The following is a 21,839-nucleotide window of genomic DNA, read 5'->3' as shown; positions in this document are numbered from 1 at the left end:
GGAAGACTACTGAAAATACCCTGTTCTTTATTGCAAATGACAAAATCTTCCTTTCTGAGGGGGCAGAGGAGGACTTCTGATAATCTCAACATATGAATTTATTGTTTTTGTTATATTTATATCCTGTTTTTCATCCTGTAAACCAAGACAGCATACATGGGTTGCCAGGTAGACTCTCTCAGGCATTGGCCAAACCCAGACCTGTTCAGCTTCAGTAGGATGGCTGTTTGTCATGTGCACTGGGATACACACATAGTTGTCTGCTTTTTCTTAACTGCTAGAGTACCCACTCGCATGAAAAATATATATTTTAAGTGAATACTGCTGACATGGGATAGCTCAGTTGGTAGAGCAGGAGACCCTTTATGTTAGGGCCATGGAATCAAGCCCTATGTTGGGCAAAAGATTCCTGCATTGCAGGGGGCTGGACCAGATGGCTCTTGTGGCCCCTTCCAATTCTACAGTTCTGTTAATCTTCGTTACTAAATTAGGACCATGCAGGGTGGATAAAAATCAATGGGTTTTTTTTATTTATTTAAATCAGATTTTTTTAAAAAAATGCTTTTGGAGAAAATTTTTTTTCTAAAGATAGTTTTCTATTTAAGTTACATTATAGTCCAAAGGCTATTCATCAGGAAATAAGGATTTGTTTTTGATTATGTAGCATGAGGCTTTATAGGCAATGTGTAAACATTTTGGTAAATGAATTCCATTAATCCATTCACATTGTCATGCGCTTCCAGAGATTTCTGTAAGATTATTTGGGGCAGTTTTCTAACAAGAAAAAATTACAGATGCTTGTTTTTGCAGTTCTTGAAAGTGTGAATTTGTGTCTGCAGAGATAACATGCCTTTTCTTCACAGGAAAAATGTTATAAAATAAACATACAGAGTTGAGGGAAAAACCTTAATCCCATTGTTTCTTTGCAAATTTATATACACAGAATCAACCCCTTTCCTCTTAAATGCTAAGTTCCAAGAGGTTCAATGAATAGATTGTTTGGAGTGGAATAGATCTGCACAAGTAGCTAAGTGTGAAGCAGTAAAAATGAAAGCGCAACCTTGTGAGCAGAATACTCCAAGAGTCTTAGGATCTTTGTGTAACAATTGTGCAAGTCAGTTGCATGCCTGTGCAACTCAGACTTGAGGCAAGTGCTGAAGGCACTTCAGGGCTGGCAACCTGTTCCCAATCCCACTGGGTTCCAACAACTGCACTAACACTTAACTGTATAGAATAGGAACCTGAATGTAGAAGCAAATCCAAAGGGGTGGTGTGGTGGTGGAAATAGTAACTGGGATCTGTAAGTCCTTGGCGAGACCTTGAAGTGCTTGCCAGTCAACTAATAAGAGTTCACTGGTTCCAGGCCCTTCTTCCCAGGGCTCGCCTGACATTCTCCAAACAATAAAGTCTCTACCTGGAACTTCAGTCCTGCAGCAGGAATCCCTGAAGTTCTCTGCTCCAGTCCTTGATTCCCCTTTTCCAGCTTTCCACCAGCCTGTGTCTCCTGGGCCTGCTCTTTCTGCAAGCCTCTTCCAGCCTGGGCCTACCAACTGTATCTCTCTTCTTCCTTCCCCTCTAAAAAAAGTACAGCAGAAAAGTTGTCAAAATGTAAACAGTTAACTTATTAAACCTCACAATAATTTCATAATTATCTCTCTATGTATTTCTAATAGTATAACCAAATCAGTAATTTTTGATATAACTGTAAAAACTACTCTGAAAATTTATTATTCCAAAAATGAAACCTTATACTAGCAAGAATGAGTCTTTCTGTAAAAAAATGATTTAAATCAAGCCTTACTGACTAGTGATTTAAATCGTGATTTAAATCAAATCCACTCTGGGACCATGTGGTCTAGGTGCCTAGCAGTCTCATCATGCTTAATCAGCACAGCGCAGCAGCTGAGTACAGAACTGTTAAATTGTCGAAATAATGAGAAGACAGATTCAGTTTGAGCTTAGATGTGGAGTATGAAAACAAACAGTTGATTTAGATATATTTCAACATTGTTTTCCATACAACTTGCACAAAGTTCCTGCCAGCCTTCATAATATCAGACTGTAAGTTATAATACTGTAATATCTTTTGATTTGGGTACATCAAAAATGCACTGGGATTCTCAGTATTTTCAACAGTAGACCTGCCTGTACACTGGATTATTGACATTTCTAAAACCATGTGATATAGACTAAAGATTTTATTTGAAGTGAAACTGTATATTGTCAGGATTGTACTCAAGCTGCTTGTTTGTATAATGGGTGCCTCATTTCACAGCTTGACCATAACACTGAGGTTTGTAGAACCTCTAATGCAGTCATTAAGCCTGGTGTAAATTATGTAAGGGACGAGGGTGGCGCTGTGGTCTAAACCACAGAGCCTAGGGCTTGCCGATCAGAAGGTTGGCGATTCAAATCCCTGCCATGGGGTGAGCTCCCATTGTTTGGTCCCAGCTCCTGCCCACGTAGCAGTTCGAAAGCATGTCAAGTGCAAGTAGATAAATAGGTACCACTCTGGCGGGAGGGTAAACAGCGTTTCTGTGCGCTGCTCTGGTTCACCAGAAGCAGCTTAGTCATGCTGGCCACATGACCCGGAAGCTGTCTGCAGACAAACACTGGCTCCTTTGGCCTATAGAGCGAGATGAGCGCTGCAACCCCAGAGTCGTCCGCGACTGGACCTAATGGTCAGAGGTACCTTTACCTTTAAGTTATGTAAGGCCTAAACAGAATAAGCAGTATATATCTGAAATTGCTCTTAATACCTGGCATTCTGCCATGCTACTCTTTATTTTTCAGCAATGCAAGAGGAAGCTCTCAAGTTAGTTCTTTTGGCTTTGGAAGATGGATCTGCTTTGTCTCGGAAAGTCTTGGTTCTCTTTGTGGTACAGAGGTTGGAGCCACGATTTCCTCAGGCTTCTAAAACCAGCATTGGGCATGTTGTCCAGCTTCTATACAGAGCCTCCTGTTTCAAGGTACAGAGCAAGCTGTTCTGGTTGTGGTTTCAGGGATTTTGAAGTAGATACTGGGTTGTTATTATTAGTGCAGAAAGGGTGCAGATAGAATAACCTGTATTCAGAAAAAGCTTCACATCAAGGAGCCAGTTTGAATATTACAAAGAGCTTTAGAAACAGAATCTTTAATCATGTAGTACTCAAAATGCACCAGAATATCTCTTGGCTGATCATTCGCCTGGGACATCAGGCCCAAGATCCACTTTTAGAAACTCAGATATATAAGCCAGGCACCCAAAGGCCCCTTAAACCTGAGTCACCATCACCACAACAGGATGTGTATTTGCCAGGGGGTTGGACATGATGACCCGCGGGGCCCCTTCCAATTCTATGATTTTATTATCTCAACTACATTGCTTGATTGTAGTTTGCTCTTACAATGATTCACTTGTCCCAGTACGCAAGAACTGTGGTCTGTGAGCTTCATTTGGGAGGCCTGTAGAAAGGTTGCTGCAGTGTCAAGTATATCTGTACTCAGCCCTGCACTTACTTTCCTTGATGGGATGATGGAGGACTAAGATGTCCATGATTCTCGCAGCAGTGCAGAAGGAAAACACGCACATCTTTTGCCACACACGAGTCAGCTGACTCCATGGAGATGACAGTCGCTACCTGGTGCCCAGAAATCTCCATGTGGTTATAATTGGACCCACCCCAGTAACAAAATGTGCCTGGTGCCCAGGGAATTTCAGACACTGCCAAGAAGAGGCTCTTTCCATGTCAGATATAGAGAAGAGTCTGAAATTAAGCTGTTAAACTAGGTCACAGGAAAAGCAGGCATGTTCTCACCACCTTTTCCAAGACCCCTAATATGAGGAAATTTTGCTGAACTTCATTAGTCTTCTCACTTTAATTCTAAAACTTCCAATGCCATTTGCAGGAGTTGCAGTTCAGACTGATGAGCTGCAGCAAGGCTTAACTGAGTACTAGCTTTCATTCTGCAATTTCATGTACTGCATTTCATGAGAAAATCCAATATCCCTTTAGTTTTGGAGGCAACTGAGCACTGCTGCCTTCTCCGAAGGACAGGAACTGAATAGTTCTTTCTTCCAGCTGCACTTTGTCAAGTTTTTGCTTTAAAGAGACACAGAAAAGAGTTCTCCTTAGGGAGAATTAACACTCCTTGAACAACTTCTCACCTTTAGTTACAGTGAATCACTCATAGAATCCTAGGCTTCACAACTGCTCTGAAGAATGTTCTGTGCCTTTGGAGAGGGAGGGGAATCCCACCTCATAGAGAATCTAGGCTCTAGGCTCATTTTAGTAATGATAATCTAATCTTTCATGCATAGATATTTTAATTTGTTGCTAAATCTATTAAGAATTTGTGTATTATTTAATACACAATTGTCTCAGCTTTTCATCTGATCATCGGAGGGGGGGACCCTTCCCCCATACAAACTGGAAGAATTATTCTTGAGTGATAGTGCTTCCTTTCATAAATCTTGATAAGCAGCTAATACTTTTGGGCCAGGGAACTGAACTGAGAAACTGTTCCCTTATTTGGTTAAGTTGGGTATTGCCACCTTACCTAATCCAGATGGTTTTTTTTCTTCCAGGTGACTAAACGAGATGAGGATTCCTCCCTGATGCAGTTAAAGGAGGAGTTCCGAACCTATGAAGCTCTGAGACGAGAACACGATTCCCAGATTGTGCAAATTGCTATGGAGGCTGGTTTGCGCATTGCCCCAGATCAGTGGTCTTCATTGCTATATGGAGACCAGTCCCACAAGTCCCACATGCAGTCAATTATTGACAAGGTACATTCTCTTCAAATCATTCCACATCCTTTAATTTTCTACTATGTTTTTATTGCTGATATTAGTTGTAAGTGGGGCTCCTCGGTTCTTCTTCCCATGTCCCACTTGCTATCAAGAGTCTCCTATGGCATACCGTGCTTCTCAGGTACTCTTAATGTCAAGGACAAGCCCAAGCCTTCCTCGTGAGCGTGAAGCAGAAAAGTAGCTGGGAGATTGTCTCGGGAATGTGCTGTGCTTTGTGGAGCTGTGATGGGGTTGCCAGGTCCATTTTTACTTCTGTAAGAACTGTCCTCTTAAACAGGATTTAATATCGCTGAGCCTTGATGCATTGTATATTGGTATATACAATTAATGATCATGCAGGCTGTATTACTGGAGAGGGCCTAAGCTGTGACTGACCACTAGGAATGGCAAGAAATCTTGAATTCTAGAGTAAATGCATCTCTGTTGAAAAAATGGTTTCACATCAAGGCACACATCTTGAGTGCTGGTGAGACAAGAAATTTAAAAATGTATCTTTTAGGTGTGTTTTACTGAAGATGGTCTCTAGGAGTATAGAAATCAGTTCTAATTATTTACATATATATTTAAGTTGCAGACCCCAGCCTCTTTTGCACAGAGTGTTCAGGAACTAACTATCGCTCTCCAGAGGACTGGTGACCCAGCCAATCTGAACCGGCTTCGACCCCATCTAGAACTCCTTGCGAATATTGATCCCAGCCCAGGTAACTATTAAAAAAGTGGTTTATATTCATGTTCACTTCAGCAGAAGAGGCTGTGCGTATCTTTCAATCAAAGCGATACGTGTCAGTGTGAGAAGCACAAGTGAACAGAGTACTCTTTTGTTTCCTTATTAACAAAAAAGCTGTTTCTCTTGAAATGCTCTAGTCTCCTTTATATTCTAATGGCGGACAGACTTCAGGCTTGTTCATTTTTTACTAGAACTCTAAGACCCGTGAACCAAAGCAGGGTGCAAAATTGTGGCTGGTGCAGAACCAAATGCAAAATGCTCATCCAGGGGTGGAGCACCTTTAGTTATATAGTACAAATCTACCTTCTGCCCACCATGTGCCTAGACTTCTCAGAGTTGTGGCAATCTCAGCATTTGGGAGTTTTAAGGCATAAAAACATCCCTGTGAGTTGAGACAACAGGAGTGGAGACCATTTTCAACCTGAGGGCTATATTCCCTTGTGGAAAACCTTCCAGGGCCTGCATCCCAGTGATGGACAGGGTCAGGAGTGAAAGTCAGTGGATGAATAGATCACCCTTTTGTATAGCAGGCTACATCCCTTCTGTGCAAAGGTTGCGTGTTACATGTATATAGGTTTCTATACATAACACATCTCCCTTTCCTGGCAAGCAAGAGGCACCAAAGTTCAGTGACATGCTCCAGCCTGGGGAAAGCACTTGAAGAGTGCACAGAATAAAGATGGTGAGGGGAACAGCATAGGGAGGGTTCCAAAAACCTGGAGGGGCCACATTTGACCCAAGGCTATTCCTTCTACAGGTGTGCATTCACACTACTGATCTTGCTCTGTTTATTCATAAACAATGGACATTAGCTGGGAGTAAGTCACACACATATGCTGATTGGCTTGCCCACAAAAACATATGCCACAATAAAGTTGTTTCCCTTTAAGGTATTCCAGGACTTCGTTGGTTTTGTGGCAACAGTGGCTACTCCATAAGGTCCCACAGACCTTAATGATCATAGGAAAAGGCCTTGTGACCTGAATAATTCTGAATGGGTCAGGATCATAGGATTATTTTTCTGTGAATTCATGAGGTTAGGCTCAGAGTCTTGCTAAATCCTGCCCGGCCCTTTCTGAGGAGGACATGTCTGTATATATTTCTCTGCTTATCAGTGTTGTAGGGTTAAATTGCCATATTTTTGCAAAAGGAAACACATGTTAATGAGACAGTCCTTTCACTAGAAATGACTCTCTTGGGCTCTCTCAGACCTTGCTGCTTTCCCTTGAATACCTCTAATCTTCTGCCATATTTCCCACAATTACAATTTTTTTTTTCTGGGGGTTGTTTCTCTGAGGGTTCAAATGCTCTCAAGCATTCCTATTTGAATAACTTTATTCCTTACTGACAGGCAGGAAATGTTTGCAGCTGCTGCTGCTCCCTAAATCTGGCAAATCAGTGTTGAATTTCCATAGACATTTCCTTAGTCTTGCCTGTCAGATTTATTCTTCCTTCAGAACTAAAATTTTGCATGTTTTGAATTTTTCGATGCTTGCTATGATTCAGACCCTGTTTCTGCAGGATTTCTCATTTTCCAGAGATAAATTCATTTGTTCTTACAAACACTGTAGATGCCCCACCACCCACCTGGGAGCAGCTTGAGAATGGACTTGTCGCTGTGCGGACTGTGGTACACGGGCTGGTTGATTACATCCAAAATCACAGCAAGAAAGGAGCAGACCAGCAGCAGGTACTGTATTGTGTGGCACTTCTTGTAGTCTGAAGGCACACTTTGTCATAATAGACCTTGCCAAATCAAAAAAGAACAAAAGGAAATGCTTCCCCTAGTATATGTAAGATAAAAAAGGTGAATCAGATGCCAATATCCACTCGTCTCTATTGGAGCAACAAAATAGAAGAATGTTTTAATTTCATGCCCAGAGTTCTCAGAAGGAAGTACTCTAGGAAAATGAAGCTTTTGTAAAAATTGGGGTGTTGGTCTAGTCCTTCCCTGCCACCTCCAGCAAAATCAGCAAAGATTATATGAGTCACATTGGGGATACATTGCACACATGAGGCTGAGGACAGATAGTAGTCTTTCAGAGACTTGCAGGATGTAGGATTAAGCCATCATTGTCTGGGGCACAAATTTTGGTTTCTGGGTGGAGGTTTTGCAGGGTTTTGAAGCACTGGCAGAATTTGACCACAGATCATAGCAGTACAGAAAAAATAAATGTGTTCAACAACGTGCAGCGTTTTCACAGTGACCATATCAAATCACATTGTTCCATGAGTTGACTTCCCACCATCACCTCCAGTGTTTTTGCTCAAACCTTTTTTACTTCATTGTATCTTTATCTATTATAAAATGTTCCTCTATTTCAATTATTCTATTTTATAATTTTTCTTCTGTTGCTTTATATCTTGAATCCTGTCTTTGATTCCATTTGACTATGATGCTTTTTCAAATAGTCTATGAACGGCCTCCATTCTTCTATGAAAAGCTCATCATTTTGATCTCTTTATTTTTTCTATCCATTATTGCCATTTCTGTATAGTCCATTACTTTCCAAAGCCAATCCTCCTTTGTTGAAACCATCTCTTCTTTCCATTTCTGTGCATATAATATTCTAGCAGCTGTTTTCACATACATAAATAATTTGGTCATCTTCTTTGGAACTATTTTCCCTATAAGAAAAGCTTTTTGGAATAGCCCATTTAAACGTTTTCCTCCTTTCATTATATAATTTCCCAAAAGACTTTAGCTTTTTTTACATGTCTACCACATATGGAAGGGATGCGGGTGGCGCTGTGGGTTAAACCACAGAGCCTAGGACTTGCCGATCAGAAGGTCGGCGGTTCAAATCCCCGCGACGGGGTGAGCTCCCGTTGCTCAGTCCCTGCTCCTGCCAACCTAGCAGTTCGAAAGCACGTCAAAGTGCAAGTAGATAAATAGGTATCGCTCCGGCGGGAAGGTAAACGGTGTTTCCGTGCGCTGCTCTGGTTCGCCAGAAGCAGCTTAGTCCTGCTGGCCACATGACCCGGAAGCTGTACGCTGGCTCCCTTGGCCAATAAAGCGAGATGAGCGCCGCAACCCCAGAGTCATCCGCAACTGGACCTAATGGACAGGGGTCCCTTTACCCTTTACCTTCATTCTTGTTATAAAAAAGACATTCCGTTGTTGTGCCCACAACCTAGGTTTTTTTTAATTTTTATTAAACAATTTCAACATAACAGATTATCAGTCCATTTAATCAATTATAATATTTCCCCCCACTTCCCCCATCCCCCCCCTCCCTCCCACCAAAGACTTCCCTCAGCTCCCCTCTCTGATTTCTTTACACATATCGTTCTCTGCAAATTATAAAATTGTACATACCTTTATTTTGTCTATCGTATGTTCACCTAATAAATTTGTGGATGTTTATTCAAAACCTGCCAATGAGTCCAGTTCATTTTGTTGTCTTTTTAGCTAGTTTGTAAAAAGCTCCCATTCTTCCTTAAAGTCACAGTTGTCCTCTTCCTGCAATTTGTTTAGGTTTAAGGTGCCATTTAGCTCCTAGCTTTCGTATCTCAGTTTCTGGCACTGGGTGTTGAATAAAGAGGTGGGTGGATTCCATTTATTAAATCTGCTATCACAGCACACCCCAGTGCATGCTTACTTGGAAATAAGTTGCATAGTGTCCTCAGTTCACTGGTGTATCTGTTTAGGGTTGCAACCTTAATAGTGAATCTCACTTATTCTTGGTAAATTCTCTAACAAAGCTTTCTTTCTGGAGATCTATCTACACAGTCCGTCCCCCCCATTTTTTGTTTTTTGTTTTTAATTCTGGATTTATTTTGGAGCATTATTTTCAGAATAATTGTAGATTTTGAGAATTTGGGTTTCAGTTTCCTTATTCTTCCATTTGATCTAGCCTCCTCAACACAGCAAGTATAAGACATATATGTGCCGAGACATGAAGCAGAGAGGAGGTTGCCCCCGTGGGGCCAGCTGCACCTTTGCACACTCGCAGGAAGAACTAGAAAAGTAAGATTCCATGTCTTATTCTACTTCTGATTGTGAACTTATCAGATTGTGCAAACAGAGCTAGAGAGTATCCAGTTTAGAATGGATAATTGAGTAGGGCTGAAGGTATAAATGTTTCGGATCATCTGCATGGGGGTTGGGCTGGACATGGCAATCTACAAAGTTAAAATAAAATGGTGGTGAAAGAATTAAATTCTTGAGCTGGTCAATATATATATACCAACTAACAAGGCTTCTGCAGGGCTAAGCCCTGTCTTCCTAACTTTCTAGAATCTTGCCCACTATGCCCCTAGATAGTCTGCTGTTGCCATACTAGTCTGTGGGTTTTACTGCCAAACTGAAATTATGCCCTGATTTAGAGAGAGAAAGACGGACAGTAAGATTTGTGTGCTACAGGCTGTTAAAGAGGACAGGACTGAGTGAAAATACGAGTTACGTATTCACTATCCCAGCAACTAAGTATAAAGCAGCAAGCAGCCGTGTTTGCTGCATGGTGCCTAGTGTGTGCTAACCTCATTGCACCAATAAGGTTTGGCATAGCAGGCGTTCCAGCTGCAGTAGTCGTGCCTGAATTACAGTTTGCGCTCTAGCATTTGAGTAGGAAAAGAAAAATAACTGTTCAGCTTGAGCTGTAACTCATCCTTTTTCTATAATTAATTCCTCACGTGTTTCTCCTGAAGATTTCGTAAGATGAACAAACGTCTGGTTCCTCGAAGACCCCTGAGTGCCTCCTTAGGCCAGCTGAATGAAGTGGGCCTATCGGCAGCAGCTATCCTCTCAGACGAAGGGAGTATGGACTTGCCCAACAGAAAACCCTCTGCCTTGCCAAATGGGATTGTTTCAACAGGCAGCGCAGTTACACAACTTATCTCTCGTGGAACCGACTCCAGTTATGATTCAGCCTTGAAGCCCGGGAAAATTGACCATCTTAGCAGCAGTGCCCCTGGGTCACCTCCTGACTTGTACGTTTACCTTTTTATGGTGTTCATATAAACTGCCCAATCTAGAGAATGCCGTCCACGTGTGCATAAATTGGATGCACAGACATGACTTTTGCATTCAGGTCACATCTGTATCTGGACTGCATTACCATCATACGTACATTCAAATATAGGTGGCAGTACTTCCATTCAAAAGGACCTGACAAAGCGCATAGTTAAACTATGGAATTTGCTTTCACAAAATGTAGTGATGGCCACAAACTTGGTTGGCTCCAGAAGGGATTTAGGCAAATTCATGCAGGACAAAGCTAAGCATGACTACTAGCCGTGATGGCTGTGCATAGTCTCTTGCATTGGATGCTGCATGCCAACGAATACCCGCTGCTGGGAATCACAAGGGGGGAGAGTGCTTGCTTTCCATGGGCACCTGATAAGAACAGGTTTCTTGACTAAGTGGGTCTTTTGTCTAATCCAGCAGGGCTCTTTTTAGGTTTCTCTAAGCTGGATTGCCGCAGCTGCCGGAACCTTAGCTGGACTCCCTTAATATCAGCTGGCAGCGGTGATGCTTCCACCTTCCATCTTCTGCTACCTCTTGCATATGCTTGGTTGCTGAGAAGACAATGTACAAATCAATGTAGGCTCCAAAGCAGCAGTATTCGGTGGGATTCATCCCAGGTTTGTAGCTGCTCTAATGTTGTGATGGATCTCTTTTAGGCTGGAATCCGTTCCCAAGAGTTCTCTATCTGCCTTACCAGTGAACTCTCACCCAGTGGCCCCCCGAGGACCTGCAGACCTGCCTCCAATATCTGTTGGGAAGCAACTCCAAATGGTGCCACGAGGCTCCCAGTTGTATCCAGCTCCACAAACAGATGTGTTTTACCCAGATCCTCGGGGAGCAGGTCCACCATTTGAATCTCCACCTTACCAATCAGGTAACAATGCCACCTGGGTAAAATTTGGGCCTGGGGCAAAGGTTTGCATATTATTTATTTATTTGCCCTAGATGAAGGATGGGGTGCTAGATACTGTGATATATTAGACTACAATCCTGGCCCCACTTACCTGTGAGTAAGCCCTGACCTACACATTTTTCAGAGGATGCTTTGTAACTAGGAGAGCTAGATACCTTCTTTTTGTTAAACTAAAACGGAAATTATCATGAATCCACATTTGTAAGTGATCCTAGGTTGTTGAGGTTCACACATTCAGAATTGCAAGGGATTACAAGCTCTCCTTATAATCCCAACAACCCATCACTACTTGGCCTTCTGGCTAAGATCTAGTGTATAAGCACAACCACTTCTCTATTTAAGAAGATCAAGTAAGTTGTTTTTTACAAATTTTATTGAAAATTTTAAGTGAATTTCATAATTTTTGCAGATAGGGAAATGAAAGTACCGTATTTTTCACTCTATAAGATGCACTTTTTTCCCACCTAAAAAGTAAGGGGAAATGTGTGTGCGTCTTACGGAGCGAATGCAGGCTGCACAGCTATCCCTGAAGCCAGAACAGGAAGAGGGATTGCTGCGCAGCAATCCTTCTTGCTGTTCTGGCTTCAGGGATAGCCGCATGAAGCCTCTTCAACAACATTTGATTCAGAATATTTTTTTTCTTGTTCTCCTTCTCTAAAAACTAGGTGCATCTTATGGTCGGGTGCGTCTTATAGAACGAAAAATACGGTGCCTTATTTTATTTCATCAAGCCAGAAGAGAGCTGTCTGGCTCGATGTAGCAACTTTCAGAGTTGAAAACTGCTGCCACCAACTGGAAGCATTCACACTTGCAGATGGTAGTGCGCAAGTTTCTTTGCGTGTCAGCCATATATTTAGAAATAGGTACCACTCCCAAGAATTAACCCATTTCTTGAAAACATAGTGAAAGGTGACAGTCCTATGATACAAAGTTGCTCACCTTCTCCAGGTTCTTTTATCTCATCCCACTAGCTTTCATGACAATCTAACCTTTTTGAAGCTGTTTTCCTATGTGCATGTGGCAAACAACAACTTCACTAATCCCTTTTTCCTGCGGGATCTCAACACAAAACATTGCCAATGTTTTTAGAAAAGGATATATTCCATTCTAGCCCTCTCAGCATTATTGCCTATGCAACCCCCTTGTCGTCATCTGGCTTCTTAGGACAGGGTCTTCCTGGTGACTCCTGCTCCTGCTAGTGTCTAAGGGAGCCACACACTCCCAAGCAGGGTGAGTAGATGAGCAATTGTCCTGTTAGCATCACTGCTGAGAGGACTCTTTCAGAGACACCTCTCTGAATTGGCCCATATTCATAGCAGCTCCTTGAGAGGCTTCCACATGTTTTCCTCATGGTAATTTATAAAACACCATTGGCCAAAAGCTAAGACAAGTGATGATCTATTGTTATAATGCAAAGTGTTTCCAAGCTCATTCCAAACAGCTGTAACTTGGTAAAAATGGATTAACGTCTTCATACATAAAGTGAAAAGGAGATTTAAAGTGACAACTTATTGCCACTTCCGTTCTCTGAAGCAGGTGAAAGAGTGAATTGCCTTAAAGCACCTTTCCAAAATTTTATTTTGTGTATTTAGGTGTGTATTATCCTGCAGCTCAGCCTTCGCAGTGTATGTCTCGATTTGTCCGACCTCCGCCGTCTGTTCCTGAACCAGGCCCTCCTTATTTAGAACATTACCCACCATACCTCCAGGACCGCATGGTGAATTCTCAGTACAGTGCGCAGCCCCAACAATATCCTCCTATGGGACAACCCATGTACCCTCCACATTATGACAGCCGGCGCATGTACCCCCCTCCCCAGCCGTACCAGAGGGAAGAAATCATCAGAGGAAGCCCTGTGCCCATCGAAATTCCTCCACCAGCTGTGTCACCATATGTACCTGAAACAAGAGACAGATATCCACAGATGGAAGGCTACTATCCAGTTGGTCCACATCTGAGTCAGATCAGACCTTCATATCACAGGGTACGAGTTCTATATGTCACTTCTTGTTTGTTAATTTGTTTGTTTGTCTGTCTGGGGGGGAGCTTGGCATTTTGGTCTATGAAATGCTATACAGTCTTCATTCTTGCAGCAGCTCTATGAAATCCCATTTTACACAAGAGAGAAGTAGAAAGTTGGGCTTGATTAGGGCCACTGAGTAAGTTCATGACCAAGTAGGGATTTTCACCTAGATTAGGCCCATATGCATGTTTCATTTAAATAAAAAAAGTACATCAAAGAAACTAAGATTCTACAATAACAAAAGGTAAAATTTGCAACCTTTATAATTAAAAATACATTTATTTATTTTTTATCATTTCTTTTTGCCTCTGCTAACCATGTGGGACATACAGACAGGGAGGGCTTGCCCTCAGTTGCTGAAAATGGGAGATCAAGTTTGCAGTGTATTCCCACTCAAAAAATTCTGGACCAGAACCATAGCTTCCATTGGGAGCACAGATATTTCTACAGTGACCAAAGACTCGCTCCTTCCTGGCAGCTTAGACTTGCTCCAGAAACACAGGTGTTTTTGTTGGAGGAACAAGATGATATTTTCTTCCAGCCTGACTCTGACGTTTTGAGGCATACAAAGTGGGGTTCTAGCACATCCTCATCCAAAGATCTGCAGTTTGAGGGTTGGGACTTCTTTACTTACACATCGTTGGAGACTTTGCCACACAGGGTGCAGAGTACAGTCTCTGTCTTGGAACTGAATTTCTGCAGAGAATCAAGGGGGAATACTGTCCTCTTCTAGAGTGAATTGCAGAGGTTATTATGGTCAACTCCAGAGTTTTGGAGGAGCAGAATGATTCTGTTTTTCTCTAGGAGTTGGATTTCAATTCGTATGGAAATATTATTTGACAACTCACATGGCTTTTGAGATTTCAGGAAACATTGCTCTTTTATTTAGACGGGTATCTTTGCAACCACAAAAGCTAAAAAGTTGCATATTTCCAAATGAAAGTTGCAGTTATTAGGAGCAGTGGACCAGATCATTTTCTGCAAAATAATTTCCACTGTGGAAAACTGCCCATGTCTAATTAATGGATACACTAAGCGGTTTGAAACTTGTAAATAACTTTATTAATATAAATATACTTAAGAAATACCTATATATCTATTACATAGCACTTTGTGCATGCAAAAATTAGTATGTTAACAGTTTTCAGTGTCTTCGTTGTTTTCCTCTGAACTTTAATGGCTGTCTTCACATGTAACACTAAGCTATGACTTAGCAGTATGAGAATGAACCATAGATTGCTTTCCCCACCCCTCTTCTAGCACAGCTGCAAAAAAGTTGGAAGCTTCCACTTGTGCTTTAGATAAATCACAATTTAGTGTGCTGTCTCAGCCTTAAGACTGTGGTTCTTCTTAACTACCAGTTGTTGAAACAAGCCACTTTCATAAACAATGGTTTGATGTTTTCACCAGTTTGTATTACTGAGTTGCTTTCTCCTTTGGAGCATGTTGCTCAAATATAAAGGATTCTAGTCTTCAAATTTGGACAAAAATACACCCCCTCCGTGCTTTGTCATTGATGTAAATCTAACAATTGTGGGTTGTAAGCTTCGGCTTTAGATTCACTTGTAGAATGGATAATTGATTGTGTCTTAAATTTTAAACGTTTTCAGTATTATTTTTCAAAATGATACTCTGTCTTCAGGAGCCTTATAGCCGGCCTCCCCCTCAGCCTCATCCCAGTCTAGATGATTTACACCGACGACGAAAGGAGATCATGGCCCAGCTAGAGGAAAGGAAGGTCATCTCCCCACCTCCTTTTGCACCATCACCAACTCTGCCTCACTCTTTACACACTGATGAGGTGAACATGTTTTTAAAATATAGCTGTTGGGTTGCTTTAGTAATAGTCATGGAGGTAGGTTTAGTAATGAATAGGGGTGCCCAAACCTTTTTCAAAGAGGGCCAGACCTTTTTTTAGGATTGAAGTTGTTGAGCTTTTCCAGGAATTTGGAATTTTACCCCCCAGGAAATAAACCGGTGGGCTAGATTAGGCCCCCGAAATGGACTTTGTGCATGCCTGGTAATGAACAATGTATGTAAATTGATATGCAAGGAGAAAGGTGCATTTGAACCATGTCCTGCCAGAATCTCACTGCATCCAACCATGTGTAGGACAGAGTGTGCATACATACATTGGCCAGAACAGCATGATCAGCATGTCAGATGAATGCTAAGAATTGTTCACATGATCTGAGCCTATGCACATTGGATTTTAAAGATGTGCACCCTATTTAAATGTTATGCCACATGTGGAGATTCAGTGGCTTGGGAAGCACGAGGGTCTTGTCAGATTGTGTGGGGAAGGAAGGCGTTCTCTCCCTTGCCCACCATGCTTCAGATGCAGCATGTCTGAACTGGGCTAGAGACATAGTAATGAGAGCTTCAGAGAAATACTGTGCCATCAGTTTCCTGTTTTAGAGCTAACGTCTAAATAAGCCAGTCCACTAGAATGGCCACCCAATTTTAGTGGCACATTGAGTGCACTCTAATGAGATATATAATTATATCTCATATAATTAATATAATTATTTGAAGGTTTTTTTGTATTAACAGCCATATTTCATGTTCCCATTAAATATTAGAATGGTGTTAACTAGGCTTGCTGTGTTGGGCACGTTTATTTACATTTTATGCACATTTATGCAAGAAATACCATATGCAATAGCCAGACTGGAAGTGACCGAACACTTTCAAACCACTTTGTCTCAAGTTCGATTTTGGAGTCAATTCAGATGTTTAGTGGAGGCACATAGGATTTTTTACATTTTAATTTTAGTACTATTGCAATAACTGAATGTTATTCTTCTCCTTCACTTATAAAGATGGACTTTGTTTTTGTGTGGTTTTTTTGCAGTATATAGATGAAGATCTGAAGGTAGCTGGCAAATACAAAGGAAATGATTATAGCCAGTACTCTCCCTGGTCGTGTGAAACCATTGGCTCCTACATTGGAACCAAAGATGCAAAACCCAAAGACACAGCAGCAGTGGGACTTGTTGAGATGGGGGTAAGCATGCAGAGAAGACCAAGCAATCAGTGCCAGAGGGTGCTATTCAAATTGGACCTTATACCAGAAGGGCAGATTATAATAAGTTGGCTTTAGCATGCAGTAAATGGTTTGTCATGATATCTAAATTGACAGACATTGGTTTGCGGTTGACCAAGAGTACAGAATTGGAGACTGTACTCTGAAGAATATTTGCAACCATTGTTTGAATGGCTTGTAGTTTCTGAGCTAGAGGCACCATGGAAATGAGAGTCAACTTAGGAAGCTGAGTGTGAAGAGAAGTGAAAATAGTACCAGACGAGCATCTCTAAAGTATGGTTGGTTGGTTGGTCGGTTGGTTAGTTGGTCGGCTGAGCATTTGAAGACTCAAATCATTGTTTGTCTTTTTGTAAACTATGTTGTTGTCTGAATGGAGCTAGAAGTTAGTGTTATGGTTCTGAACCATGTGTCACAAGAGAACTGTTCATGTGTTGTGAAAAATTAGTTTTGAATTAAAGACTTGTGTGAGAAAAAAGTGCCTACTCAGAGAAGACTGTTTGCTGTATTTCTATCTGATCCACTGCTCTAGCCTTGCCTCCTTCATCAACCTGTGTGTGCATGTTTAGCGCTGAGCCAAAACGCCCCCCTTCCTGTCTTTCTGCCACTCCATTTGCGCTCAAGTAAAATGAGGGCAGCATTTCAACATTTTTTAATGGCGTGTGTGGTGGTGGTGGGGGGGGGGTTAACCGGGAGTGGAGAACAGGGTTGGATGTAGCCCTGACTGTGTTCTGCTCCTCTTGGAGATCCTCAGCTGTGTGAGAGATGCTGCATTCTGGGAGGAAGGAGAATAGTGGGCTCCAACGGTATAACCTTTCAACAGAACAGCAGTATAGACATGTTTTAATTTGTCTTTGGTAGTGGTTTGGGCAGTCACATTATAAAATATTATAGAATATTAAAATATTAAAGGGTCCAAGAGAAATCCTATAAGGTGTTAATTTTTTTTTAAGTGTGTCTAGATTTTGAAAGAAATTTGTTGGAACAGAGTCTTTCAGCACATATGCCCCACCCCCAGTTCTCTGTGAAATGATAATTTTATTCTTACTGAGAAGAGTCAGTCAAAATGGAGAATCTTGCTTATAATTCCCTACCCTTTTGGTTCACCCTCCAGAATGTGGATAGCAAGGGGATGCGAGACCAGCGTTTGGATTTGCAGAGGAGAGCAGCAGAGACTGGTGATGATGATCTTATTCCATTTGGAGATCGGCCTACGGTATCAAGGTTCGGTGCCATCTCACGTACATCTAAGACGATGTATCAGAACCCTGGCCCCATGCAAGCCATGGCAGTTCAAGGGGCATCTACAAAGCCAGGCAACATTTCAGGTATGCAGCGTACCCCTTTGGAGGCCTGCTTTCTTCTACAGTAAACTTTCATCAGTCCCGAAGTGTAGAATTAGGAGTTGCTAATAGACACACAAATTTAGAATTTCCTGTAGAGGCTTCCTCCCTTCACCACAACCTTGGGAGACATTCCACAGCTAGTTGGTGTTTGTACCTGTGCCGCTTCAACTAAAGCCTGTATGCCATGTGGCAAACAGCTCAAAAATTGAGAAACCTGAAAATGGGTTTGTGAAATGCCATAGGGAGAGGCTTTTTAACAATTCTCAGTGAGCTGACATAAACCCTTGAGTGTGCCTGAAGTTCCTCCTTGAGTCCCAGGGCTTGTCTGCAGCATGAAGTAGGTGGGAGCTCAGGTTACACAGGGGCAGTTTGGGCAGAGAAGCAAATGGAGGCATTTGGTACATACATTGCACCAAGTGGATACATGGCCCTGCTGCACTGCCACTTATTCAGCATACTCACTGTGGCAAACCTGTGAGCGAGCCTTTTAGTGACATACAAGCAAATTCTAAATGTTATGCATAAGTCAGCATGAAGATGATTCTTTCCTAGTAGGTAGATTTCTCGTAAGGTAGATTGCCTACGTAAGCAGTCTTCTCCCAGGCTAGAAGTAATGAGTTTTTTTGCTCCCTCTGCAGTCCTATCTTTCTTTTTTGAAAGCTGGAATGGGTATTTTAAAGGTCTCCAACATTCTCTGTGGTGTTGTTCAACTGCTGTTTGTTCTTTTCCTCCATTCCCATCCCAGCCACCAAACATTTTATGGTGGCTGTTTTAAAAGGAGAGGAAAATATGACCCAGGTCTGTCAGTATTTTTGCAGACTTTCTTCAACATACATTTTTTTCACAAAAGCAAAGAAAAATCAGTTACTATTACATACATTGCCTTAGCAACTGTGCAACTTCATCTTCTCTGCCATTAATATAAGTCATTTGAATCAGCACTTTTTAATAGACCTTTCCAATTGCTTTGTAGATTACAGCCCTTATGAAACACACAGTGCATGGGGAGGTTCGCCATATTCACCCCATCAAAACATACCTTCTTCTCAGGGACGCCCTAGTGACAGGTAAGAGTATCCAAACCTGCTGTGTTGAGGTGAACATACTATACAAGTTTTTTGTTTTTCCTAACGCCTTGAAAAGAGAGAACTGAAACATTTGCTTCTTTTTCCAATAAATTCTCTGTCATCAAAGGGAGAGATTGTCCATGACAGACGTGGCTGGCCATGGGAAGCCTTTGCCCTCGTCGGAGAGGGAACAGCAGCTTCGACTTGAACTGCAGCAGCTGAACCATCAGATTAGCCAGCAGACACGAGGACTGGAGGTGGGTGCTTGTATCCCCAATCTTTTTGCAGTAAGGGGCTTGAGAAACTGGGTGTGTGTGTGTGTGTGTGAGAGAGAGAGAGAGAGAGCGCAGTGGGAATATAATTTATTTTCCTCTTATTCTGTTATATATGTTTTCATAACTTTTAGGAATTTCAAGTGTGGTTAAAAGTTACAAAAGATGCTAGCATCCAATACTGCCGTTGCCTGATTTTGTATTCTTTTATATTCCCCCCCCCCCACTCTCTCTCTCTCTCACACACTTTATTGTTGTATTTTTCTGGTCTTCAAAGTAGTGGTATATTGGGTAATGAGCTTCCTATATAATTTTTTGTTGGCCTTATCTTCCCATACTGTCTAAGGCTGAACAATGGTTATACACAATTTATTGAAAAATCATATTGTATATCTTACAGTTGAATTGATTTCTTAGGGTGAAAATTTATGTTTCTGACAACAGCAATGAACACTAATGATACCTGTAGCTCATAGTCATCCCAGAATAGAAGTGTTCTTGCAAAGTAAACCAGTGAGAGATTGTGGCTGCCTATTTGGGGGTTTACAGCTACCTCAATTCAGGTTTTCTGCAGTGGCAATCACAAGCAGTCTTCATTTTAGGAAGGCCTGACTTTAGGAAGGCCTGATAGATGCAGGATCAGGGTGGATTTGATTTAAATCAAATCGATTTAAATTTCTAGTCAGTAAGACTTGATTTTAATCATTTTTTAACAGAAAGACTCATTCTTGCTGGTATAATCTTAATATTTACAACCAGATGAAGGTTTCATTTTTGGAATAATAAATTTGCAGAGTAGTTTTTACAGTTCCATCAAAAATTAATGATTTGATTATACTATTAGAAATACAAAGACAGGTAATTATGAAATTATTGTTTATATTTGGACAACTTTTCTGCTGTATTTTATTGGAAGGAGAAAAATAATCATTTCCTTAATAACAATTTTAAAAAATTATTTAACTAAAACAATAATATTATAGCATATGTATCCATGTTTGTTAACTGATGTGGTTAAACAATTAAAAAAAACCTTAGACTGAGTTTTAGCACACATTAAAAACTTAAAACAAATCCTTATTTCCTGATGAATAGCATTTGGACTATAATGTAACTTACCGTATTTTTCACCCTATAGGACGCACTTTTTCCCCTCCAAAAATGAAGGGGAAATGTGTGTGCGTCCTATGGGGCGAATGCAGGCTTTCCCTGAAGCCTGGAGAGCGAGAGGCGTCGGTGCACACTGACACCTCTCGCTCTCCAGGCTTCAGGAAGCTATCCGCAAGTCTTGCGCGCCCGGGGGGAGTTCCCGCGGACGTGCAAGGCTTGCGGGCAGCAGCCTGCAGCTTGGAGCACGGGGCGCCCTCCGGAGGACGCCCCGTGCTTCGCGCAGGTGTCCGCAAGCCTTGCGCGCCCAGCGGGAGTTGCCGCCGGGCTCGCAAGGCTTGCGGATAGCAGCCTGTTCTGGGGGCTGGGGTCAGGGGAAGCTCGGGCTTCCCCCGCCCCAGTCCCGAGGCTGGGGGGGAATATTTTTTTTTATTCATTTCCCCCCGTCCCCCCAAAAATGAGGTGCTTCCTATGGGCCAGTGCGCCCTATAGAGCGAAAAATACGGTAAATAGAAAACTATCTTTAAAAAGATTTTTCCTCCAAAAGCATTTTATTTTAAAAATCTGATTTAAGTCAATAAAATCTGATTTAAATTTTAAAAACCCACATTTTTTAAAAAATCATTGATTTTTATCCACCGTGTGCAAGATGCATTTGTTGGCAATATTGTGCTCTTGTTCAAGAACAAAAGAGAAATAGGTGCTTACTTTTGGCATGCATGTCTTTGCTGATGGTGCAATGGAGGAGTATTGGATGGTTTGAAAATACCCACATGACTGTTACTCTCTGTTGTTGTTGTTGTTGTTGTTTTAGTTACCTAATATTGCACTAGATAATATACAAGTTAAAAACAAAGACCAAAGATACTTGTAACTGTTTTGTGACAGACATTTCTGAAATATTGCTTCAGTGCCAAGACTTTTAAGATGAAATCATTCAAACACATTTTCATATACGTATATAATTCATTTCTTAATTTCAGATGTCATTTAGATACCAACATGCTTATATTTTATTTGTTCAGCTAGGTCCAAATCAGTGCAAATTAGGCAGAAATAATTCGTTTTAGAACAGTGGTTCTCAGGCTAGGAGCAACTCATTCAACATTGAATGATTTGCTGCAGGCTCCTGTGCACTGCTCAGTAACATGGAGCATGTTCTAGGATGCAGTCAGCTGATTACCAAGCCTATTTGGCCTCACTGCTGCCCTTTATGAACACTTCTTAAATTATGAGCACCACTCCTGCAACTACAGGTTGCAAGAGAAGATCACTGGTGATAGGGAAACTATATTTTAAGGAAGCTTAACTGCCATCACCTCCTCATTAACCAACCTCTAGTAAGCTTCCAAGAAATCACAGAAAGCCACTGCTTCAAAACCAGGATGTGGGTGAGTGGGGTTTCAGGACTACAGTCAGATGTTGGTTTCAGCTCCACCACAGCACCAGCATGTAGTAAACTTGATTACAGACAATCGGTGAGATGCCTTGAGCAAGGTGGCCAATCCCTGCACATGCCAGATTTTTTCACAAAGTTTAAACAGGAGACACAACCATGCTTCTCTTTCAGTCACGCAATG

The 21,839-nt window shown here is 41.6% G+C and overlaps 1 protein-coding gene across 7 annotated transcripts in view; it reads left to right on the top strand.

Annotated features, from left to right (window-relative positions):
* Positions 1-21,839, top strand: part of RC3H1 (ring finger and CCCH-type domains 1) — a 65,153-nt gene that overhangs the window by 30,767 nt on the left and 12,547 nt on the right. For all 7 annotated transcript variants that reach the window (XR_014549878.1, XM_083621562.1, XM_083621564.1 and 4 more), the window contains exons 5-17: positions 2,794-2,969; positions 4,568-4,768; positions 5,361-5,493; positions 7,091-7,209; positions 9,377-9,489; positions 10,170-10,451; positions 11,145-11,362; positions 12,994-13,385; positions 15,067-15,225; positions 16,279-16,431; positions 17,582-17,795; positions 18,787-18,880; positions 19,008-19,137. Coding sequence is in view for 6 of the 7 variants with exons in the window: in XM_083621562.1 (XP_083477688.1) it covers positions 2,794-2,969; positions 4,568-4,768; positions 5,361-5,493; positions 7,091-7,209; positions 9,377-9,489; positions 10,170-10,451; positions 11,145-11,362; positions 12,994-13,385; positions 15,067-15,225; positions 16,279-16,431; positions 17,582-17,795; positions 18,787-18,880; positions 19,008-19,137 (2,384 nt within the window). In the remaining variant the exon portion in view is untranslated. The remainder of the gene's footprint in view (positions 1-2,793; positions 2,970-4,567; positions 4,769-5,360; positions 5,494-7,090; positions 7,210-9,376; positions 9,490-10,169; positions 10,452-11,144; positions 11,363-12,993; positions 13,386-15,066; positions 15,226-16,278; positions 16,432-17,581; positions 17,796-18,786; positions 18,881-19,007; positions 19,138-21,839) is intronic.

Source organism: Podarcis filfolensis, assembly GCF_964270895.1.
Source record: "Podarcis filfolensis genome assembly, chromosome: 6".
NCBI classification, from domain to species: domain Eukaryota; kingdom Metazoa; phylum Chordata; class Lepidosauria; order Squamata; family Lacertidae; genus Podarcis; species Podarcis filfolensis.
Note: the sequence above shows the minus strand (reverse complement) of the source record. Positions and strands in the feature narration are given on the sequence as shown.